The 22,606-nt window shown below is 38.0% G+C and overlaps 1 protein-coding gene across 1 annotated transcript in view; it reads left to right on the top strand.

Moving 5' to 3' along the window:
* The window catches only part of eno2 (enolase 2), a 45,541-nt gene that overhangs the window by 2,279 nt on the left and 20,656 nt on the right, over positions 1-22,606 (top strand). Inside the window, exons 2-4 of the mRNA XM_055017774.1 lie at positions 14,152-14,237; positions 15,758-15,853; positions 16,625-16,683. Of these exons, the coding sequence (XP_054873749.1) occupies positions 14,153-14,237; positions 15,758-15,853; positions 16,625-16,683 (240 nt within the window). The 5' untranslated portion in view covers position 14,152. The remainder of the gene's footprint in view (positions 1-14,151; positions 14,238-15,757; positions 15,854-16,624; positions 16,684-22,606) is intronic.

Raw genomic sequence — 22,606 nt, 5'->3', positions numbered from 1 at the left:
TGGCCAATAAAGGCAAATGTGACGTGTTTCGTATATTTTGCCCAGTGAATATGTGCATCTGTGCACCTGGCTTACTAAAAATAGGCTTAATAATGTGTTAATTCAACTACAGGAGAGATTTGATTTAGGTAGAAGTCATACAAATATACCAGAAATCAGACAGAATGATATTGGTATATTGAATTTCAGCAAAAATCCAATATTGTGCATTCTTAGCTAATCAATGCACAGATGTGTGTGGAAAGTGCATCATTAAACATTAGGTGACTCAGCTTCAGGTCAGGTTTAAGCCAATCGAGCTCAGGGTCGCAGTGACTCTCCGTGGAATTAAAGTGATCAATTGTGTGTGTGAGACATTTTCATTGCTGTTGAGTGCGTGTTTATGATTTTACTTCATCTGTTTCTTGCTAAGTGGATGTCAGACTGTGTTTGTTGATGTACGCAATCAGTTCTGTCAGAGTCTTTACTGCTCTGCTAATGTGTCTTTTACTGCTCTTTTAATACTGGAAGAAAAATACATCCGTTAATGCTCTGATTTCTTGGAAAATGGCTGAGTCTGTGTTTGTGTGATCTTGATTATTGTCTGGTTTTTGTGTGTGTGTGCGTTTGATATCTGCATCCTCAGCACCCTGTGTGATGTGTGGGTGGACGCTAAGTATGTGTGTCACAGCACTCGTTATAATTACGAGCTGAAACTACATGTGTGGACGCAGCGCTACATATGTGTGAGACTGATCTACTGCCTGCGTTTGTGTGTGTCCTAATGTGTGTGTTCTAGTGTGTGTGTGTGTGTGTGTGTGTGTGTGTGTGTGTGTGTGTGTGTGTTCGCCATACGAGCCACGAGCAGCCTTCTGTTCCTCCTCTTCCTCTTCCTCATCCCTCCATTCCTGCTCTCTCCTCCAGCCAAACAGGGTCATTTAATTATTTATCTCCGTCCCTTTATCCCCACGCTCTGCCTCGTTTCCACTCACTCTCCATTTCGTCCTTCATCGCTCCCTCCGTCTCTCCTTCCTCCTGGCCGTTCTCTACGTCTCTCTGCCTTTTTTTTCCTCTTTGCATATGTTTAAATCCACATTTCATCACTCATCCTCCACCCATCTTCACGTTTCCCTCCATCCCCAACCAACTCCCAATATCTCTCTTCCTTTTTTCACCTCATATTACAGAATTATGTCATTTTGACTATAAAAGTTTTGAGATAAATTGTGAAATCCATTATTTTTCTCCGTTGTATGATTTGCTCTAAACAGCTTTATGAAGTTTTTTCCAGCAATATACCAAACATTATATAGAAAATAACAAATTGTATCTGTCGGTATCGGTTAATATTGGAATTGGAAATTGAGAGTTGGACAATAGCGGCATATCAGTTATTGGCAAAAATATCGGACATCCCTAAATTGTGAGAGCACTTTACATCAAAATGAATGTAAATCTCTACGGGGTGAATCATTAGTTCAATAAGACAAACAAATGTGTTAAAAAAAAATGCTTTTTGTTTTCTAAAAATGTCCCAAGTCCAAGCGTGTGCTCCTAAAAATGTGGGTTATTGTGAGTAAAAGAAGAAAAAACTCTACAGTACTTTATGTTTGCTTTTGTTTGATAAAACAACCTTTGCTAATGGTCAGTTTATTAGCTTTTTGTTGATTCCTTCACCAGCAGACTGTACTGACTAAAGGCCACATCATGGTTTCTGCATGATCAAAGTTGATGCACATGTGGTTCTATTCACACTGCAGTAAATACATCTTGGTGGGGTGCAATGGCCTTCATACTGAATAGAGAATGACAATCAGGGCTCTGTGGGTGTTTTTGAAAGGCTGCAATTTTACACTTTTTTTTTGCAGAATACAGCTGCTGGTTACAGTGGTTGGACACAGCACAAGATATCTGGAGAGTTTAGAGCTTCCCACTGGGCGCCGTTGATAGGAATCATGTACAAATTAAATCACCACCAAAGTCCTGAAGCGACTCGTTCAATTCCGGCTCTGATGTGCTCAATTCTAAAGGTGTGGATGATGGAGGATCACCTCTCATAACAAACGTTAGTTTTAAGCAGCTGTCAGTTCAGTCGCTGTGCAGACAGTCTGCATGCTCACAACCATTCAGACGTCCACAGAATCATCCTGACTAAAATTTATATCACACGGAATAGTCATGTACATGACCAGAATTTCAGATTTCAGCTTGATTTTGGATAAACACAGCAGCTATAGGGCTATTTTGTTCCCAAATGCGGCAATCATTCTTTGTAAATTTGCTGCAACTTTAACTAGCAATTTTAACTAGCCAGCAACAACAGCTGATATCTGTGGGTATTGCAGCATTAGAGTCACAGTGGGCATCAAGTCTCGAATAAATTAAATTGAAGATGCAGCCACAGACTGCTGCAAACATCATAGATGCATGGTTGTTGGTACTAATGTATTAGTTTTCCATTCTGTGGGAGTCTGCTTGGAGAATTCTGCTCATTATTGTAGTGTGGTCGTCACCAGGGATGAGAATGACAAATGGAAAAAAACTCTGAAAATGTCTGCCGAAGCCCCGAAGCCCCCCCCCCCCCCGAAAATAGGCGGATGTTGTCATTAACATAAACAGCGAGTGATGTTTACAGATAGCAATGCCGATTTCCATTCTCACAGCTGTATCTGATTTTGCAATGCGCGTTGCCGAAAGATGTCGGCGGCGGGATGGCCATCACAAGCCTCGGCTCGCGACGCGTCGGCCGGCCGGCCGCTTGCCTACCCCTACCCAGTGCCGTAGCAAGGGTTCCCTGGGGCCCCAAGCAATTGCCTGCCTTGCCTAATGGAAAGCTACGGCTCTGCCCCTACCCCCCTACAATTTTCTCAACGGATTTACACGATTCACAAAAACTATACTTTCGGCGGAAAAAAACTCGGAATTCCGCGGATCCGCGGAAAATTCTCATCCCTGCGTCACATAGAGCCTCATGCATGACAAAATATACATCACATGGGCCCTTATGTAGTCCCAGGTGTGGAAAGTATGCTATAAAACTGGCTTTACTGTGTTTGGAAGATTCTTAAAGAGCCTGTTGAGTGTCTTATGAAGCAGCTTTTTTGTGTATGTAAAAGGGCTGCGAGTTCCAAGCTATTGCTGGACATTATTTTTGACATTTTGTACAGTTTTTGAGTAATTTTGGACACATTTTGAAATTTCCTTGGCATGCTGAGCATTTTTTTTTTTTAGCATTTACAACAACTTTTGAGTCATTCTGGACAAGCTTTACATCAGTATTGTACATTTTTGTGTCATTTTGGACAAATTTTAAGTAATTTTGGAAAGAACACAGGTAGCAGAGACACACATTAAATGCATTAAATAGTTAATATTCTTCTTTTTGGCTCCTCAGTTCTCTCAGTGTGTTATATACCTGCTGTTTTGTGCATGTTCATGTCTGCAAACACACCTAACAGAGTTCATTTCTAGCACAGAAAACACTGCTCCTTACCTAATTTGAAGCGCATCAGCGTGTCACAGGTTCGTCAGTCTGGCCCTCAAACAAAGATTAAGGATTATTTCCTCACTTGAACTGGAGATCTGTGCTACTAACCAGTGTTTCCTGGCTTCTGTCAGCTGACCAATCAGAGCAGACTGGTTGGATGGAGGCCTTAAAGAGACAGGAGCTAAAACTGAGTATTTCTGACAGACGGTGAGAAAAAGTGCTGCAGCAAAGATCAGAATGAGAAAAATAATGTGTTTTTGAACATTAGAACATATAAATATATTCCAGTATAGCCCTAAAATGAACTTATAAATCCATAAATGTGCAATCTCTGGGCTCTTTATTTTGTCCACACGTCTTAGCGTGTATCTGCATACTCTAGAGCAGGAGAGTCAAACTCATCTTAGTTCAGGTTCCACATTCTGCCCAATTTGATCTCCAGTTGACCGGACCAGTAAAACCACAGCATAATAACCTAGAAAGAACCACAATTCCACATTTTTCCATTGTTTTAGAGCAAAAATATTCACATTTAAGGATTTTTTTCAAAACATTATGAACAACCTGAAAATTCTTAAGAAAAATAAATTAAATTTCAGCAACATTCAGCCTCAGTTTATCATTTCCACATTACAACTTCCAGATCACAGAGTGTCGACAAAGGAACACAACATTTAGTCATCTGGAACTGAATGATATAGTATTTTACTTTATGATCAAAATGAAGTCAGATAAAAAAAAAACAAAAAATATCAAAATAAGACAAAATATAACAAAAACAAGACACAAAACGACAAAATCGAGAAACAAAATCACAAAAAATTAGACAAACGACATGAAACAAAACAAAAAGGAAACAAAAAAAGAGACAAAAGTTAAAAAGCAACAAAAAATGACAGATGACACAAAAGAGACAAAAAATGACAAAATGAGAAAACAAAACGATAAAAAAAAACAGGCAAACAGCACAAGCAAGACAAAAAACCCGCGAAACTACAAAAACAATCCTCAAAACAATGAATAAAGCAAAACAAAATGACAAAAGTAAGACAAAAAACACAAGCAAGACAAAAAGGAAACACAAAGCGAGAAACAAAACAACAAAAGTCAGACAAAAAAACAGCAAAAAAGACAAAATATTACAAAAATGAGGCATAAAATGACAAAAGCTTGAGACAAATGACATGAAACAAAACAAAAAACAGACAAAAAATTCGACAAAAAAGGTACAAAGTGACAAAAAATTGGACAAACGACAAAAACAAGACAAAAAATTACACAAAGCGGCACAAACAACAATGTAATTGACAAAAGCGAGAAACAAAACAACAAAAAAGTAGACTAACAAGACAAGTGAGACAAAAAAGACACACAAAACAATGAATAAAGCAAAACACAAAATGACAAAAATAAGACAAAAAACACAAGTGAGGCAAAAAGGAAACACAAAATGACAATAACATGAGACAAACAACAAAACTTGGACAGAAAAAGACAAAAACACGACGAAATATTACAAAAATGACTCACAAAATCACAAAAAATGAGACAAACGACATGAAACTAAACAAAAAACTGACAAAAATGTTACAAAGCGACAAAGAAATTGACAAATGACAAAAACAAGGCACAAAAATTACACAAAACAACACAACTGAGAAAAAATTACACAAATCGACACAAACGATACACAAAACGATGAATAAAGTGAAACACAAAGGGACAAAAATAAGACAAAAAACACAAGCGAGACAAAAAGGAAACACAAAATGATGAAAACGAGACAAAACAAAAACGAGAGAAACGACAAAAGGCAAACAAAAAAAAAACAACAAGATAAAATATTACAAAACTGAGACCCAAAATGACAAAAGAACGATGAAAAATCTAGTATTTTACTTTATGATCGAAACAGCTTTTCAGGAAATAATTTTTTTAATAGTTTTACATATTTACAATCTGCAGTTAATGTCTTCTCTGGAATTTTTACACTTTGAGGGCCAGATTGGACCCTCTGGAGGACCACTTTTGGCCCACGGACCGCATGTTTGACACCCCGGGTTTAGAGAGAAAACAAATTGGCATTTCTCTTTATTCTTTTGTGGAATAAAGAGAATTTTGACAGAATTTCTGAGATGTGTTTTCATATCTATGCAGTATTATGATTTATCTGATGTGAAAACGTGTTTAACCCTGATGTCGTCCTGTGGGTCAGAATTGATCCACTTTAAAGTTTGAAAATGTGGGGGGGGAAAAAATTCACAGTGAAACTTCTGATGTCCACATTTTCAACATTTTTGGGAAATCTTTAAACATTTTTTGGTGGAAAAAAAGAAATGTTAAAAATGTTTCTTAAGAACATTCACACAAAAAAAGATTTTTATATGAATGTTCTTAAAGAAAATATTAGAAGTTTTACTGATATATATGGAATCACTAGATATTTTTAGGATTTTTTGGAAGATTTTTACTAATTTTTTGAGAATACTTACAAGAATTTTCTTGCCAAATTTGGGGGATTTTTTTAAAAATAAAAATTTCAAGGAAAACTTTTAAGGAATTATTGGAATTTTCTTTCTGAAGGTTTTGCAAATTTTCTGAAATTTGGGGATTTTATTTTGCTGAATGTTTGGATTTTTTTCAGACAAGGAAACGATATTTTTTGGTGCCTGTAAATGAGGACAACAGGAGGGTTAATTGAAACACATCAGGAGATCCACATCCTGCATTCAATCCATTCTTTTTCTTGCTTGCGTTTCTCTCCCTGTCCCTTCTTTGTCTTTCGATCTTTTCATATAATTTTCAGACATCTCCTAGATCTGTCCTCGTCTGTCTTTCTTGCTCTTCATCCTTCCATCCACTCTGCCATTTATCCCTGAGCTGATATTTTCCTCTCTCTCTCTCCATCTCCTTCATTCACCCCTTCCCTGGCTCGCCCACTCGTGTTTTGTTCAGTGCTGGTGTATTTTCTGCTGAGCACTGCAGTCTCTGGTAGGTGTGGTGCATTCATGGTATCCTCCCTCTCTGCTGATGCTGATGCTGATGCTGATGCTGATGCTGATGCTGATGCTGATGCTGATGCTGATGCTGATGCTGATGCTGATGCTGATGCTGATGCTGATGCTGCTGCTGCTGTAGAGTTACATAACTCAAAGCACAAACAGCATCGGGCGAGAGACACAGCAACAGGGAAGGAGAGGTGATGGAGAGGAGAGTTACGAGATGATCTCACCGAGGTGGTGGCAGATCTGAAACGTGTGTTAATGGATACGAGATGGATGATAGCACAGAGAAACACTGCTGCTGCAGCTGTGAATTCACGCTTGATAGGCGAATATCTCGGTGGCTTTATTGTCTCAGAGGATGAAAAATGAAGTTTCCAGGGTGATTTAATAAACCTGCTTCAAATTGTAAACTGTACAAGGCAATAAAATTATTTTTCTGACAGTAAAATATGCAAAAACTGAAATGTCCTCGAGCAGATGTTGCACAACACTTTCATATTTGCAATCTCCTGGAAGATACTGTGCATGTATGGACTTTTTAACCCTCCTGTTTCCTCATTTATGGGCACCAAAAAATATTGTTTCCTTGTCTGAAAAAAATCCAAAAATTCAGCAAAAAAAAAATCCCCAAAATTTCTGAAAATTTGCAAAACCTTCAGGAAGAAAATTCCAATAATTCCTTAAAAGTTTCCCTTAATAGTTTTTTTTTTTTAAATCCCCCAAATTTGGCAAGAAAATTCTTGTAAATATTTTCAAAAAATGAGTAAAAATCTTCCAAAAAAATTTCAAAAAAATATCTAAAGTGATTCCATATATATCAGTAAAACTTCTAAGATTTTCTTTAAGAACATTCACAAAAAAAAATCAACCTAACCCTAACCCTGGATTTTGGTTGATTTTTTTTGTGAATGTTATTAAGAAACTTTTCTAAAATTTCTTTTTTTCCACCAAAAAATGTTCAAAGATTTCCCAAAAATGTTGAAAATGTGGACATCAGAAGTTTCACTGTGAAAATAATTTTTTTGTCCACATTTTCAAACCTTAAACTGGGTCAATTCTGACCCACAGGACGACACCAGGGTCAAAGCCAGACATTCAGTCTACAATTCCACATTCAGCCAAGTTTTACCTCATCTGGTTGCATTAAATGGAAATTTGAAATGTCACAGTTGCTGTGCAGGTGTCTTCTGCTGCTGCTGCTCCACCCTTTGGAGGAACAAAACTCTGCAGTACTGCAGGGTGGGGCTTCCAAACGGCACTGAAAAAGAAAAGAAAAAGCCATAAAATGAATACAAGCCAGTAGAGAAAACCACCCACACATCAATCCACTTTGCTCCTGAGTGAGCAGATGCGGCTCTCACCTTATCTGCCGGTTCTTATGCTGAGCACCGTTTATACATTTCACACATTTCGCTGACGCTTTTATCCCCTGTGACTTACAACCAGAGGAAGAACTGAATAAGCATGAATTTGTAGGTTGTCGAGGCTGTAATCAACCGTCGGCGAGAGGAACAAGGTTCAGAGCCGCTGAGAAAATGGGTGGAAATATTCCTGAGTGTGAATCATGTGCTTTATGATGGAGGAGTAATGTGACTTTGCATCAGGTTAAAAGCATCATAAAGGGGCATTTATGTCCCAGAGGATGAGAGTGAAGGTGACGCAGGGACATCAGGTGTAATCAGAGAGGAATTAAATACTAAACAACACAAGTTATGAAGTGAAAAGAATCACAAATGAGAACACTATTAGTTTTAGGTGACATAATTTACATATTAATGTTAATAAATATGAAAATATCCATGCTGGGAGTTGGGTATTGCACTGGCCAAGAGCATAAAAGACAGAAATAAGAGAAAAAAGCTGGCAAATTTGAGATTTTTATGTGTTATACTTTCCCTTAACCCTCGTGTCATCCTGCAGGTCAAATTGACCCATTTTAAAGTTTGAAAATGGGGAATATATGTAAAAAATGTCTAAAATGTCTAAAAATGTTCAAAAATTTCCCAAAAATGTTGAAAATGTGGACATCAGAAGTTTCACTGTGAAAATAAATTTTTTTCACATTTTCAAACTTTAAACAGGTCAATTTTGACCCACAGGACGAGACGAGGGTTAACAAATGAAAACAATCTGATTAGAGCAAATTATTTATCTTGGGCAAATTGGGCAAAATGAGATTAAGTATGTAGAATACAGTAGATTTGATGAAATTTTACATTTTTAAAATTAAATTTGGCCATTTTTCCTCATTGAACAGCACGCCACTGATGATTATTTCAAGTAAAAGTTGAAAAAAGTTGAAGATTTTATACGCTTTTACAGTTTCTTGCTCTAATGAACTGTGATTTTTTTATTTTTGAGGGGGTTTCAGAGGGAAATTCTGCTCCATCATTAATGAATCACTGTAACCTCTGAAGTGTTATTTCTCCTCTGGTTTAATTCCAAGAGGTGTTTCATGATGGATAGATGGATAATAATGCTGGTTTGACAAATGGACTATAAAGTGCACGTAAAGGAAGGAGCTCCATCTTCCTGTCAGAGCGTTTGGAAAAGATGCTTTCCGCTCCAGGTTTCTGGCAGCGAGCAGCGATCCAGATTTAGCTCACAGATCGATAAAGTATTCATACAGTACGCAGACGGGGATGTAGAAAAGGCCTTTTTGACGTATCAGTGCAGTTCCAGAGCTGTGTGTCTGGAATATCAATGAGGGGAAAGAGGGGAAACACCCACAGAGACAAGAAACAGCAGGAGGATGGAGGTTTTAATGATGGAGGTTGGATTTGTGTAGATGAATAACGTGATCTAGAAATTTAAAATGCATCATCAAGGAGGACAAGTGCAGTTTGAAACTTGTGCTGAGTCAGTTAAAGTCATTTTGTTTCTCTGTGCTAATTTTCAGTCCATGTTGTGGGCATTTTAGGTCTTTTTGTGGTCATTTTGTGCATTTTTGTGGTCATGTGTCTTTTTGTGGTTGTTTTGTGTGTCTTTGTGCTCATTTTGTTTCTTTCTTTCTTTCTTCTTTTTTGGTCATTTTCAGTCCATTTTGTGGGCATTTTAGGTCTTTTTCTGGTCATTTTGTGCATTTTTGTGGCCATTTTCAGTCCGTTTGTATAATTTTAGGTGTTGTGTGGTCCTTTTGTGTGTGTGTGTGGTCATTTTGCAAATTTTTGTAGGTTTTTTTGTGTGTTTCTCATCATTTTACATCTTTATATGATAACTGTGTCTCACTGAGTCATTTTGTGTCTTTCTGTGGTCATTTTGTTTTTCTGTGGTCATTTTGTTTGTTTTTGTGGTTGTTTTTTGTGTCTTTGTGCTCATTTTGTTTTGTGAAAAACAGCAGTTTTACTGAAGTAAAATAATAGAATAAATAGAACTGTCAATGTTTTTTAAATGGATGTATGCGTCGGTACGTTTGCTGTGGTTGAAAGTGTCGAGTGGCACCCAGAGGTGCATCTTTCCTGCATTAGAGCTGCATGATTTTCCGCCTTTTCTCTCCTGGGATGAAGCAGCAGCAGTAAACAGCAGCACCAGGGTCAACACCTTTATCTAATTTTGTCTTCATTTACTGAAAAAAGTGAGACATGCCAGCTTAGAAATCGCAGAGCAATCTAGCATTTGATTTTAAAACCGTATATTTGGGATAGATTTCTCCTAAGATCAAAAACATAAATAGATACTTACTCAGTCTATTACTAGCTGCAGGGGAAAAAGCAACAACAAAATGATGGTTGACACAAGAAGAACCTACAACAAATAACTAGATAGACAAAACCATGGAAAGAATAAGCTTTACTGTAAACCTGAAGATGGATTCCTCTGTGTGACACTGGGAGGGATGGGTGAGGCCCGGTTTGATGGGACAACTGCAACAATATGGACTCAAAACCTTTAAACTGAAGGAAATGTTAAAAGTAGGGCTGGAACGGTAACGCGTTAATTTCGATTAATTAATTACAGCGAAAATAACGCGTTAAAAACAATAACACAATTAATTGCACCCTCCTCAGTTCCCTCATTTCTGGCACACTGGTAACGCTGATGAACACTCCAGCCCAGTAGGTGGCGGTAATGAACCTAAAGTCTGTAGCCATGAAGAAGAAGCACAGGAAGCACTGAGTGAAGTCAGGCACTGGTGAACAGTGAAAGAAGACCAGATTGAGCTTGTTGGGCAGAAGGTTTTCTTTTAAAAATCTTCCTGATCGCAGCTTGGATAAAAGCCTGGTTGTGTGCAAATTGTACAACAAAGAGTTTTCTGATCACTGCGTCACTTCCAGCCGACGGTATCACCTCAATGTAAAACATGTTGCTGTTAGCACCAGAGCTAACGTTAGCTACGAGTCATGCTAACGGCTAACGGTGTAGCCATCCCATAATAGACCACTTTTCTAGACAGTGCTTGAGTTTACAGAAAGTCTTAAAATGTTGAATAAAATTGCTATAGTTGCACTTAGATTTCCCACTTATCCTGCTCACCCACTCCACTGGACTGTAGAGGGGCAAAGGAGCTCCTTCTCCAACAGACTCTTCCAGCTGCGCTGTCACAGTGAGCTACAGGAGCACATTCATACCATACTCTATACAGCTGTACAATAACTCCCCACTCTGTGATAGATAGATAACTCACTCATCTATGTCAATACTCGTGGGTAAACTGGCACTGCATTATAGCTACCTGTTCCATATTGTAAATTCCTAATATTATTCAAAATTCTTCTATTTTGTAATTATAATTCTATTGCTGTTCTGGTCTATTTAAGATTACCATTCTGAGCTACTGTGACAACAAAATTTCCCTTGTGGATCAATAAAGTCTGTCTAAGTCTAAGTCTAAGTCTAGATTTGCAGTAATCTGTGAATGTAGCAGACAGATGAAAAATGCAGATAAATAGAAATGAAACATTTTTGTTGTTTAAGTTTTTACTCCGTTGAGGCTCTGCCTCCTTGGAGGAGGAATAGCCTAAACAACAAAATATCACTTTAAATAACTTAATTATAAAGTTTTTGTTTATGAAAAAAATAGATAAATAAAAATTGATATTCCTATAAAAAGAACCATCAAAATTACACCATTTATCAGACCCAGAAAAGATGGAAACAAAATGAATCTCTGGATTTTCAACTTTCTGAAGCTCCTTGAACTACTTATGCTGATTTTATGTGCCATACAGTGGAAAAAACAACTAAATTCAGGCTTTAAGTCATCAAAATCACTTTTTTCTATATGTCCCATTTTCCTTTTTTAAAATAAATTTTAAATTATAAACACGTATATGTCTATTCATTGATTCAACTGTCAGCCACAATTTTATTTGAACTGAAAAACTTCATTTATTGTGTCAAATACTGCTATTTGACAAAAGTGCAATTAATTGCGATTAATTAATTATAAAGCCTGTAATTAATTAGATTACATTTTTTAATCGTGTCCCACCACTAGTTAAAAGATTTATTTATTGATGCTTTACTTTGAAATCCTGCGTGCCAAGGCAATAATGAGCTGCTGTAAATGTTGTGGTTTTTCGCATCTACTCTCTGGATGGATATAGTTTGTGTATATCTAATTTTTTCAGATGTTGTAAAAATCTAACTTCCTTTAATAAAAAGAGAATTGAAAAAAGAAAAAAATAGCAGAGCAGTGATTCAGTGCAATAGTTTTGCATTGGGACATAAGATTTCATTGAATTTTGCAGATAAAACACCTTATTAATGTGTACATGTAGTTCAGTGTTGGTACTGGGTGCAGGAAACTGTGTCTAATGTCTGCAGAGTCACAGAAACCTCAGCAAGAACAGCTTTTTATAGAGTTCTAACCATTTATAGTCCGGTTTATTTCTGGACCAGACAAAACTGTGAACCTGGGTCTTGAATGCAAAAGGAAACAAGATGCTAGACTTCCTTTAACTCAATATTAATTTGATTCAGTGATTTGTGACATAAGGAAGAGAGATAATTGAGTTTTGAGGCACTTAACAGGGTGTAGTATGTCGACATTAAATAATGCATCAGCTCGTCTCTGCTTTCATGCAGACTGGAATCTGTCATCATTCTCTCTGTTTCTAGGATGATATTCTCTCATTTTTTATTGTCGATTAAAGCAGCGAGGCATCGATCCCTCTGCTTGTACTCTATTCTTCTGCAGCCTGAGTCCTTCTGCTGCCTAAAAACTATTAAACACATCAATGAGCCGCTCCGCTGCACCGGCTGACATGTTCCTTCATCACTACAAACACAAACACACCTTCCTGCTGCCCCAGATACTCACCAGAGCACCTAATGTGGATTAATCCGCCTCTGAAAATAGTCCCTGCTAAATGCAACAGTAACTAAAAACTATAACTTCCATTGAAGGTGCATCTTTAAACTCATCTCCTGAGCTGAAAAGCTAGAACATATTCAGTATTTATTTAATTTCCTTTACTTACTAAAAGCTTCTTTATGTCATGTTTAACCCTCCTGTCGTCTTCATTCACGGGCACTAAAAAAATATTGTTACATTGTCTGAAAAAAATCCAAAAAGTCAGCAAAGTATTCCCCAAATTTCTGAAAATTTGCAAAACCTTCAGGAAGAAAATTTCAAGAATTCCTTAAAAGTTTCCCTGAAAAAATTTTTTTAATTCCCCAAATTTGGCAAGAAATAAAAATGTAGAAAATAATTTTTTTTAAATGTAATTTTTTCCCCTAATGTTCTTAAAGAAATATTTTTTTTAGCATTTATTTTTTTGCACCAAAAAATTTTCAAAAATTTCCCAAAGATGTTGAAAATGTAGAAGTTTACACTGTGAAAATATATTTTTTTCCACATTTTCAAACTTTAAAACGGGTCAAATTGACCCGCAGGACAACAGGAGGGTTAACCCTCCTGCTGTCTTCATTTGAAGGCACCAAAAAATATAGTTTCCTTGCCTGTAAAAAATCCAAAAATTCAGCAAAAAAATTCACCAAATTTCTGAAAATTTCCAAAACCCTCAGGAAGAGAATTTCAATAATTCCTTAAAAGTTTTCCTTAAAAGTTTTATTTTTTTTTTAAAAATCCCCCAAATTTGGCAAGAAAATTCTTGTAAATATTTTCAAAAAATTAGTCAAAATCTTCCAAAAAAAATCCTAAAAATACCTAAAGTGATTACATATATATCAGTAAAACTTCTAATATTTTCTTCAGAACATTCACATAAAAATCAACCAAAATCCAGCAAAAATTGCTGGATTTTGGTTGATTTTTTTTTTGGTGAATGTTCTGAAGAAACATTTTTAACATTTCTTTTTTTCCCACCAAAAAATGTTCAAAGTTTTCCCAAAAATGTTGAAAATGTGGACGTCAGAAGTTTCACTGTGAAAATATATTTTTTCCACATTTTTAAACTTTAAAACGGGGTAACTTTGACCCACAGGACGACACGAGGGTTAACTTCCAGAAGCAGCAGAGTAGCTGCAGTGTTTCTGGCTGTGGATGAGTCTCTGTAGCCAGCTCTGGTTTTCACTGAGAATCTGCGGTGATGTTGTTTGTCATCTCCCCTGACAGGTTGTTGCGTGTGTGCTCAGTGTAAAAATAGGTCTTTTTTCCCATGAGATCTTTCTTTCCGTTTGTTTTCCTCTTCAGTGTGAGGCTGACACAGTTTCAGTGTATGGTATCAGTGTGAAGCATCTAATCCTGGCCTCTTTTTCCCTCTCTGTGCCTCTCAGGATGTCGATCGTCAGCATCATTGCCAGGGAGATCTTGGACTCCCGAGGAAATCCCACTGTGGAGGTAGACCTTCGCACAGAAAAAGGTGACCACCAGCGAGCATGTCAGCAAATATCAGCGGAAGGAAACAGCATAATCTCCAGCACCAGGACGCCTGCTCACACTCATCATGTCAGAAACTTGCCAAAAAGCGAGATGAGATCTCAGCAGCATCTCTGCTGTCACCGTAAATTACTTCAGTCATCAAATGACCTTCAGCTGATCTCCATCCACATCCACTGGGTCAATAAATAACTGAGGGACTTTTGAAGTCCATGGGATATATCTGGCATACATTTTTATAAAAAGCAGAAAAAGTATTGTTTTTATGTTCATTATGATCATGTCTTTACAAATTCCATCATTATTTATTATGGAAACAATAACTAATTAATAAAAAATGACTGGATATCACTAAAATGTCAACTATGTTACAAAAAGTCCTGCAATTCTATATTGACCCATCCAGAATGACTTGAAAATGATCCATAATTATGGAAAATTAGTCCAGAATGACATGAAATTTGTGTTAAATGACCTGAAAATTATCCCAAAGACACAAAAATGATCCAAAATGACGAGAAACGATCCAAGCTGACATAAAGCCGGTTGAAAATTGACAAGAAAATTGTCCAGAATGACTCAAAAATTGTTCAAAATTACTCGAAAATTATCCATAATTACGGAAAATTAGTCCAGAATGACATGAAATTTGTCCGAAATTACTTGAAAATTATCCCAAAGACACAAAAACGATCCAAACTGACATAAAACTTGTTGAAATTGACAAGAAAATTGTCCAGAATGACTCAAAAATTGTTCAAAATTACTCGAAAATTATCCATAATTACGGAAAATTAGTCCAGAATGACATGAAATTTGTCCTAAATGACTTGAAAATTATCCCAAAGACACAAAAATGATCCAAAATGATGAAAAACAATCCAAACTGACACAAATGCTGTTGAAAATGACAAGAAAATTGTCCAAAATTACTCAAAATTTGTCCGGGTCAATCTACAACTGAGGGACTTTTGAAGTCCATGGAATATATATGCATACATTTTTATTAAAAGTAAATAAACTCATGATTTTTATGTTCATTATGATCACGTCTTTGCAAATTCCATAATTATTTATTATGGAAACAATCACTTGACTGGATATCACTAAAATGTCAACTAAATAACCGTCTGGATTTAATACCAACCACCTTCTAATTAGCTAAACAATAATAAATTGAGTAAATCAAGTGAGTTTGATGAAATATCATAATTTTAAGCTTTGACTTGTAATTTTCTTGAAGAAACCACACAGAAAACACAGTTAAGAACCACTGGAAATGGAAAATCCATCAATTCATTCTGTTTTTACAGTTACTGGCTAATAGCTGGTTTGATAGCAAGGTTTTAAAACAACAACGTGCCTTTCAAACCTGCTGGTGGGTTTTGGGGTTTAACAGTCTATTGAGAAACAGTCTACTTGAGGAACAGTCTGTATGAGCTTTACATTGGTTTGTTTATTATTTTTTGAGGTATATATTGATATTCTCTGTGTGTGTTTCAGGCTTGTTCAGGGCTGCGGTGCCCAGTGGAGCATCTACAGGGATCTATGAGGCTCTGGAGCTCCGGGATGGAGACAAGAGCCGCTACAAGGGCAAAGGTATGAAGACAGACCAGCTGAACCACAGATAGACATTCAACAGGAACTTACAGCTGGATTCATCACGTCAACAATGATAGCTGTCAGCTATGTTACAAAAAGACCCACAATCATACATCCACCCGAGTTCTTATCTTGTAGACATGCATTTAATTAACCCTCCTGTTGTCTTCATTTGCAGGCACCAAAAAATATTGTTTCCTTGTCTGGAAAAAATCCCAAAATTGAGCAAAAAAATTCCCCAAATTTCTGAAAATTTGCAAAACCTTCAGGAAGAAAATTCAAATAATTCCTCAAAGTTTCCCTTAAAAGTTTTATTTTAAAAAAAATCCCCCAAATTTGGCAAGAAAATTGAGTAAAAATCTTCCCAAAAAATCCTAAAAATATCTAAAGTGATTCCATATATATCAGTAAAACTTCTAATATTTTCTTAAGAAGATTCACATAAAAATCAACCAAAATCCAGTGAAATTCACTGGATTTTGGTTGATTTTTTTGTGAATGTTCTTCAGAAACATTTTTAACATTTCTTTTTTTCCACCAAAAAATCTGCATAGATTTCCCAAAAATGTTGAAAATGTGGACATCAGAAGTTTCACTGTGAAAATATTTTTTTCCACATTTTCAAACTTTAAAACAGGTCAATTTTGACTTGCAGGACGACACCAGGGTTAAGTGGTGGGAATAAGAGCCTTCAGTTCATTCTTATAGATCAAAGCTGCTGCACATTTTTCTAACACTCCTCTGTTTGTTTTTCTTGGTGTGTTTCAGGTGTTTTGAAGGCAGTCGGACACATCAACGACACTCTGGGTCCGGCCCTTATAGCCTCTGTAAGTCTCCAAAATAATCATTTGTCAGTCGTGATCACATGTAAAGATAGAACTTCACGTATCTCCTCCTCAGACTGAAGGGTTAATGGAATAATTAGTGGCGTTTTCTCAGGTTGTATCTCAGTGGTAGAAGTACACATTATTACATTTACTCAAGTTAATTTGGGTGTTTTCAGTTCATGTTATGCTCCACTTCAACTCCACTACAAAAATGATTTAACACTCGTGTTCTGCGGGTCAAAATTGACCCGTTTTAAAGTTTGAAAATGTGGTGGGAAAAAACTATATTTTCACAGTGAAACTTCTGATGTCCACATTTTCAGCATTTTTTGGGAAAACTTTGAACATTTTTTGGTGGAAAAAAAAGAAATGTTAAAAATGTTTCTTTAAGAACATTCACAAAAAAATCTACCAAAATCCAGCAAATTTCGCTGGATTTTGGTTGATTTTTATGTGAATGTTCTAAAAGAAAATATTAGAAGTTTTTTTAGAAGATGAGGCAAAGAACGGTGAGGCATATGCGGAGCTAGTGCAATGCCTGGACAACAAGAGTTTGTCGTTGATAATGAGAGATGCGAAACGTGATGGAAGAAAAGCACTGAAAATACTTCGCGAACACTACGCAGGAAAGGACAAACCCCGAGTTGTGAGTTTATATTGTGAACTTTCTTCGCTCTACAAAGCTAGCAATGAAACAGTGACAGACTATATTATTCGAGCAGAGACTATATTCACGTCATTAAGAAGGGCAGACGAACAAATTAGGGATGGACTTCAGATAGCAATGGTAGTTAAAGGGCTACCTGACTCATACAAGCCATTCATTGTGCACATCACACAGACGAAGGATGTTGTAATGTTCGTCGAGTTTAAACCAAAACTGCGAAGTTATGAGAGTACAGAGAAATATGGGAGAGGCGACGTGAATGTTGAAGACAAAGTAATGAAGACCAGCGGGGCAACGAGAGCGCGCGGGAGAGGACGTGGAAAGAAAATGGACCTGGCTGATGTCGAGTGCTACACGTGCGGTAAAAAGGGACACATGGCCAGGGCATGTCCTGACGACACCCAACAGAGAAGAGAGGATCGAAAGTGGGACACACCACAGCGGGGAAGAGGCCGCGGTCGAGGGCGAGGCCGTGACTACGTGAAGAAAGCTGATGGAGAGACTGAGGAAGAGTCTCCAACTTTCTGTTTCTTCCAGATGAGTGACTGTGCTATACAGCAAGGAAACAAGAATGGTCTCATGGTCGACTGCGGGGCCACATCGCATATGATCAACGATGCCACAAAGTTCAAAACGGTGGATAAGAGCTTCAGACCCGAGGACCACAAGATCGAGCTTGCCGACGGAACCAAGGTGAGCGGGATGGCCAAAATGAGAGGAGACGCTGAAATGTACTTGCTGGACAGCGAGGGACGACGAGTGAGAACGAGGCTTAAGCAAGCTCTCTACATCCCATCGTTCCCACAGAACATCTTTTCAGTTAAGGCGGCGACAGCCAATGGAGCTGAGATCCACTTCAAGGACGGTGATGACTGGCTGGTCAATAAGAATAGTACAAAATTCAAGATGGACGTGTATGGTAGGCTGTATTACCTTAGCACGGTAGAGGATGAAAATGTTGATGAAGTATATGGTTGTCATGACATTCAAACCTGGCATAGGATACTTGGTCATTGTAATTTTGATGATATTGCAAAATTTGAAGTCCAATCAAAACTGTGAAATATGCACACAGGGCAAGTTTACACAAACCAGAAACAGGCAGGCAGATGCTAAAGCTACTGCCATACTAGAGTTAGTACACACAGACTTATGCGGTCCTATAGAACCAGCAGATAAAGATGGATACAAATATGCAATAGCATTTACTGATGATCACAGTGGGATTATTTTTCCATACTTTATCAGAGCAAAGAATGACACGACAAACGCTGCAGAGAAATTCATAGCAGACATAGCTCCGTATGGAAAGATAAAGTGCATAAGATCAGATAACGGTACGGAGTTTACCGGGCAAGAGTTCCAGTCTTTACTTAGGAGTAAAGGGATAAAGCACGAGACAAGTGCACCCTACTCACCTCACCAAAACGGACCTGCTGAAAGAGGGTGGAGAACCTTATTTGAAATGTCATGATGCATGCTATTGGAGAGTAACCTCCCAAAGCAATTATGGACCTATGCTGTACAGAAAGCAGCTCAAATTTGCAACAGGTGTTACAGTAAACGCCTAGAGCAGACACCTTACCATGTTTTCACAGGAAAAACACCTAACCTATCTCATATGAAGGTATTTGGCTCTGAATGTTACGTATATAAGCAGGAAAAGAAGAAGTTGGATTCTAGATGTGACAAAGGAATCTTTGTCGGCTATGATAAATATAGCCCAGCATACGTGTATTATCCTGAGACAGGAAAAGTCCTAAAACACAGACTCGTGAAATCAATCACAAAAGGCAGCGCAAAGAGTCAGACTCAGACAGAGTGTGACATGAGGGATGACATTGAGAGTTATGTAGATACACCACCACAGGTAGTTAACCAGGGTCAGGGACAGCCCGAAGAGAGTAAAGAGCCTAGTGTGGAGGAGATTATTGAGGCAAGTCCAACCCAAACAGATAACACTCAGAGAGAACAGGGAGAAGAGAGATATCCTACGAGAGAGAGAAAACCCCCAGAGTACTTAAAGGAGTACCAATGTAAAGCTGAGTGTAACAATGATGAATGTGAAAATGTGGATTATTTCTACAGAGTAGCTTATGATGTACCTAAAACATTTAGAGAGGCTATGGACTCTGAGAAATCAAAAATGTGGACTGATGCAATGAAAGAAGAGATGAACTCTTTGACAGAGAATAAAACTTTCACTCTGACCCCACTGCCAAGGGGTAAACAAGCAGTGGGAGGTCGCTGGGTATATGCAGTGAAAGAGAACCCAGATGGATCTGAGACTTGTAAAGCCAGATGCGTGGCAAAGGGGTATGGTCAAGTGGAAGGGATTGACTATAAAGAGACATTTTCACCCACAGCCAACATGACCTCTGTCCGAGCATTAATGCAGGTGGCTGTACAAGAGGATCTTACCTTACACCAAATGGATGTAAAGACTGCTTACCTCCATGCTCCGATGGACTGTGAGGTATATATGGAGCAGCCAGAAGGTTTTAAGTTTAGGTCAGAAACAGGAGAACGTTTAGTGTGCAAACTCAACAAGTCATTGTATGGTTTAAAACAGTCCGGTCGTAACTGGAATTTGTTACTGCATGATCACCTTACAGGGAATGGTTTTGTGCAAAATGATGCTGATCATTGTGTCTACAGCAGAGAATCTGAGAATGAGAAAGTGATTCTGTTAGTGTGGGTAGACGACTTAATCATAGCAGCAAGTAACAATACATTACTCAGTGATGTAAAGGAGATGCTGAAGAGAAGGTTTAAGATGAAGGATATGGGTCCACTAAAACACTTCCTAGGTATTGACTTTAGTCACAATGAGGGCGAGATCAAGATGACTCAAAAGAGACACATAGTGAAGATGTTAACAAAATTTGGAATGTCTGAATGCAAACCGAGGTCCACTCCATCTGAGCAAAAGTTAAATTTTGACAGTGAGGGTGAGGCTATTGACTCAACAGGATATAGAGAGATTGTAGGTAGCTTGATCTATATTATGACATGCACCAGACCAGACTTGAGCTGGGTTGTTAGTAAGCTATCACAACATCTGACTGAACCAAAGCAACAACATTGGGCTGCAGCAAAACACCTACTGAGATACTTAAAGGACACAACAGATCAAGAATTACACTATTGAAAATGTAAGGAAAGCCTACAGCTTGAGGGATATAGTGATGCTGATTGGGCAGCTGACAAAAATGATAGGAGGAGCACAACTGGATACTGTTTCAGCTTAACTGAGTGTGGTCCAGTTATATCTTGGAAGAGCAGGAAGCAGCCAACAGTGGCACTATCTACTTGTGAAGCAGAGTATATGGCACTAGCAGCCACGACTCAAGAGAGTATGTACCTTGTACAACTACTTAGAGGAATGGATGGTAGTAACCAGCATGTACCAGTCAAGATATATGAGGACAATCAGGGGGCAATAGCTTTGTCTAAAAACCCAGTATGCAGACAGAGAAGCAAACATGTGGATATCAAGTATCACTTTGTACGGACTGCACACACAGAAGGGAAGATATCCATAGTATACTGCCCTACTGCAGACATGGTAGCTGATGTTCTTACCAAGCCGTTAACAAAGGCTAAATTTGAGAAGTTCGAGGGATATTTGTTTGGAGAGTAATGTGAACTGGCAGATATGAATGTTTCTGGATAGAAATATGAACTGCAAAGTTTTATAATGATGTAAAATTTTTTATTTTTGAGGTTTTCAGAACACTGCCAGGATGTCAAAGGTTTTATTTTAGAGTTATGTATTTTTGGTTTTGTTCACCACTAGAGAGAGCTATAAACATGTCTTTGAGTGGGAGTGTTAAGCATATTTGATAAATGGTGGCAAAGCCATGTTGAATAGCCGACGCAGTGGCGTCATGCTGAACGTGAGTGCCTGTATGCACCAGAATGTATATTGTGAGCATGCGCAGAATAAATTGCCAGTGTATGAGAGAGAGTTCCAGGCCGAAGAGACAATGAAGTGTCAGTTATTTTCTCCCGTGAATATTAGCCAGGGCTGCACAGTGGCGTAGTGGTTAGCACTTTCACCTTGCAGCAAGAAGGTCCCTGGTTTGCGTCCCGGCTTTCCCGGGATCTTTCTGCATGGAGTTTGCATGTTCTCCCTGGGCATGCGTGGGTTCTCTCCGGGTACTCCGGCTTCCTCCCACAGTCCAAAAATATGCTGAGGTTAATTGATTACTCTAAATTGCCCGTAGGTGTGAATGTGTGAGTGCTTGTTTGTCTTTGTATGTGGCCCTGCGACAGACTGGCGACCTGTCTAGGGTGTCCCCTGCCTTCGCCCGTGTCAGCTGGGATAGACTCCAGCCCCCCCATGACCCTAGTGAGGATTAAGCGGTGTATAGATAATGGATGGATGGATGGATGAATATTAGCCATTAGCTAGTGCTAGTTAGCCACAGTGGTGACTGCATACACGATAGACTGCTGCGAGATGTCTAACGCTACAATATGTAATCACTTTAGATATTTTTAGGATTTTTTTGGAGGATTTTGACAAATTTTTTGAAAATATTTATAAGAATTTTCTTGCCAAATTTGGGAGATTTATTATTATTATTATTATTATTATTATTATTATTATTATTATTATTATTATTATTATTATTATTATTATTATTATTATTATTTTAAATAAATCTTTTAAGGGAAACTTTTAATGAATTACTGGAATTTTTTCCTGAAGGTCTTGCTAATTTTCTGAAATTTTGTGAATTTTTTTGCTGAATTTTTATCAGACAAGGAAATAATATTTTTTGGTGCCCGTAAATGAGGACAACAGGAGGGTTAATTAACGCTTGTTTCTGAGCTTCATTCATGAATCCCAGCTGCACCGACACCTGTTTGTTCATCATGCTGATGTTCCTCCACAGTCAGACTGAATCCGTTCATCAGTCATTAATACTTTACAGTCGGAATGTGAACTAAACGGTACCGGAGGTGTCGCTGCGTGAGGAACCAGTTGATGAATATGCAGACGCCTCGCACATCTGTCATGGCTGTGGCGGCAAGATCGAGCCGACTAGGTGGAGGAGAGCGAGCGTATGAGTGAAGATGATGAGAATGTGTGAAGGAGATGTGTCTCAGAGTAGAATGATTCAGATATCCGTAGCAGTGCAACATGGGTAAATGCCATCAGGCGGGAAAGCAACAAAGCTCCTGAATGTGTGTGGCATCATAATGATCAGAATGCTTTAGAAATGAAGCCACTTTTATCCAAATTCT

The sequence above is a fragment of the Amphiprion ocellaris genome, chromosome 15 (genome assembly GCF_022539595.1).
Source record: "Amphiprion ocellaris isolate individual 3 ecotype Okinawa chromosome 15, ASM2253959v1, whole genome shotgun sequence".
Classification (NCBI taxonomy): domain Eukaryota; kingdom Metazoa; phylum Chordata; class Actinopteri; family Pomacentridae; genus Amphiprion; species Amphiprion ocellaris.
The sequence above is the reverse complement of the archived record's forward strand: the minus strand, read 5'-3'. Positions and strand labels throughout refer to the sequence as shown.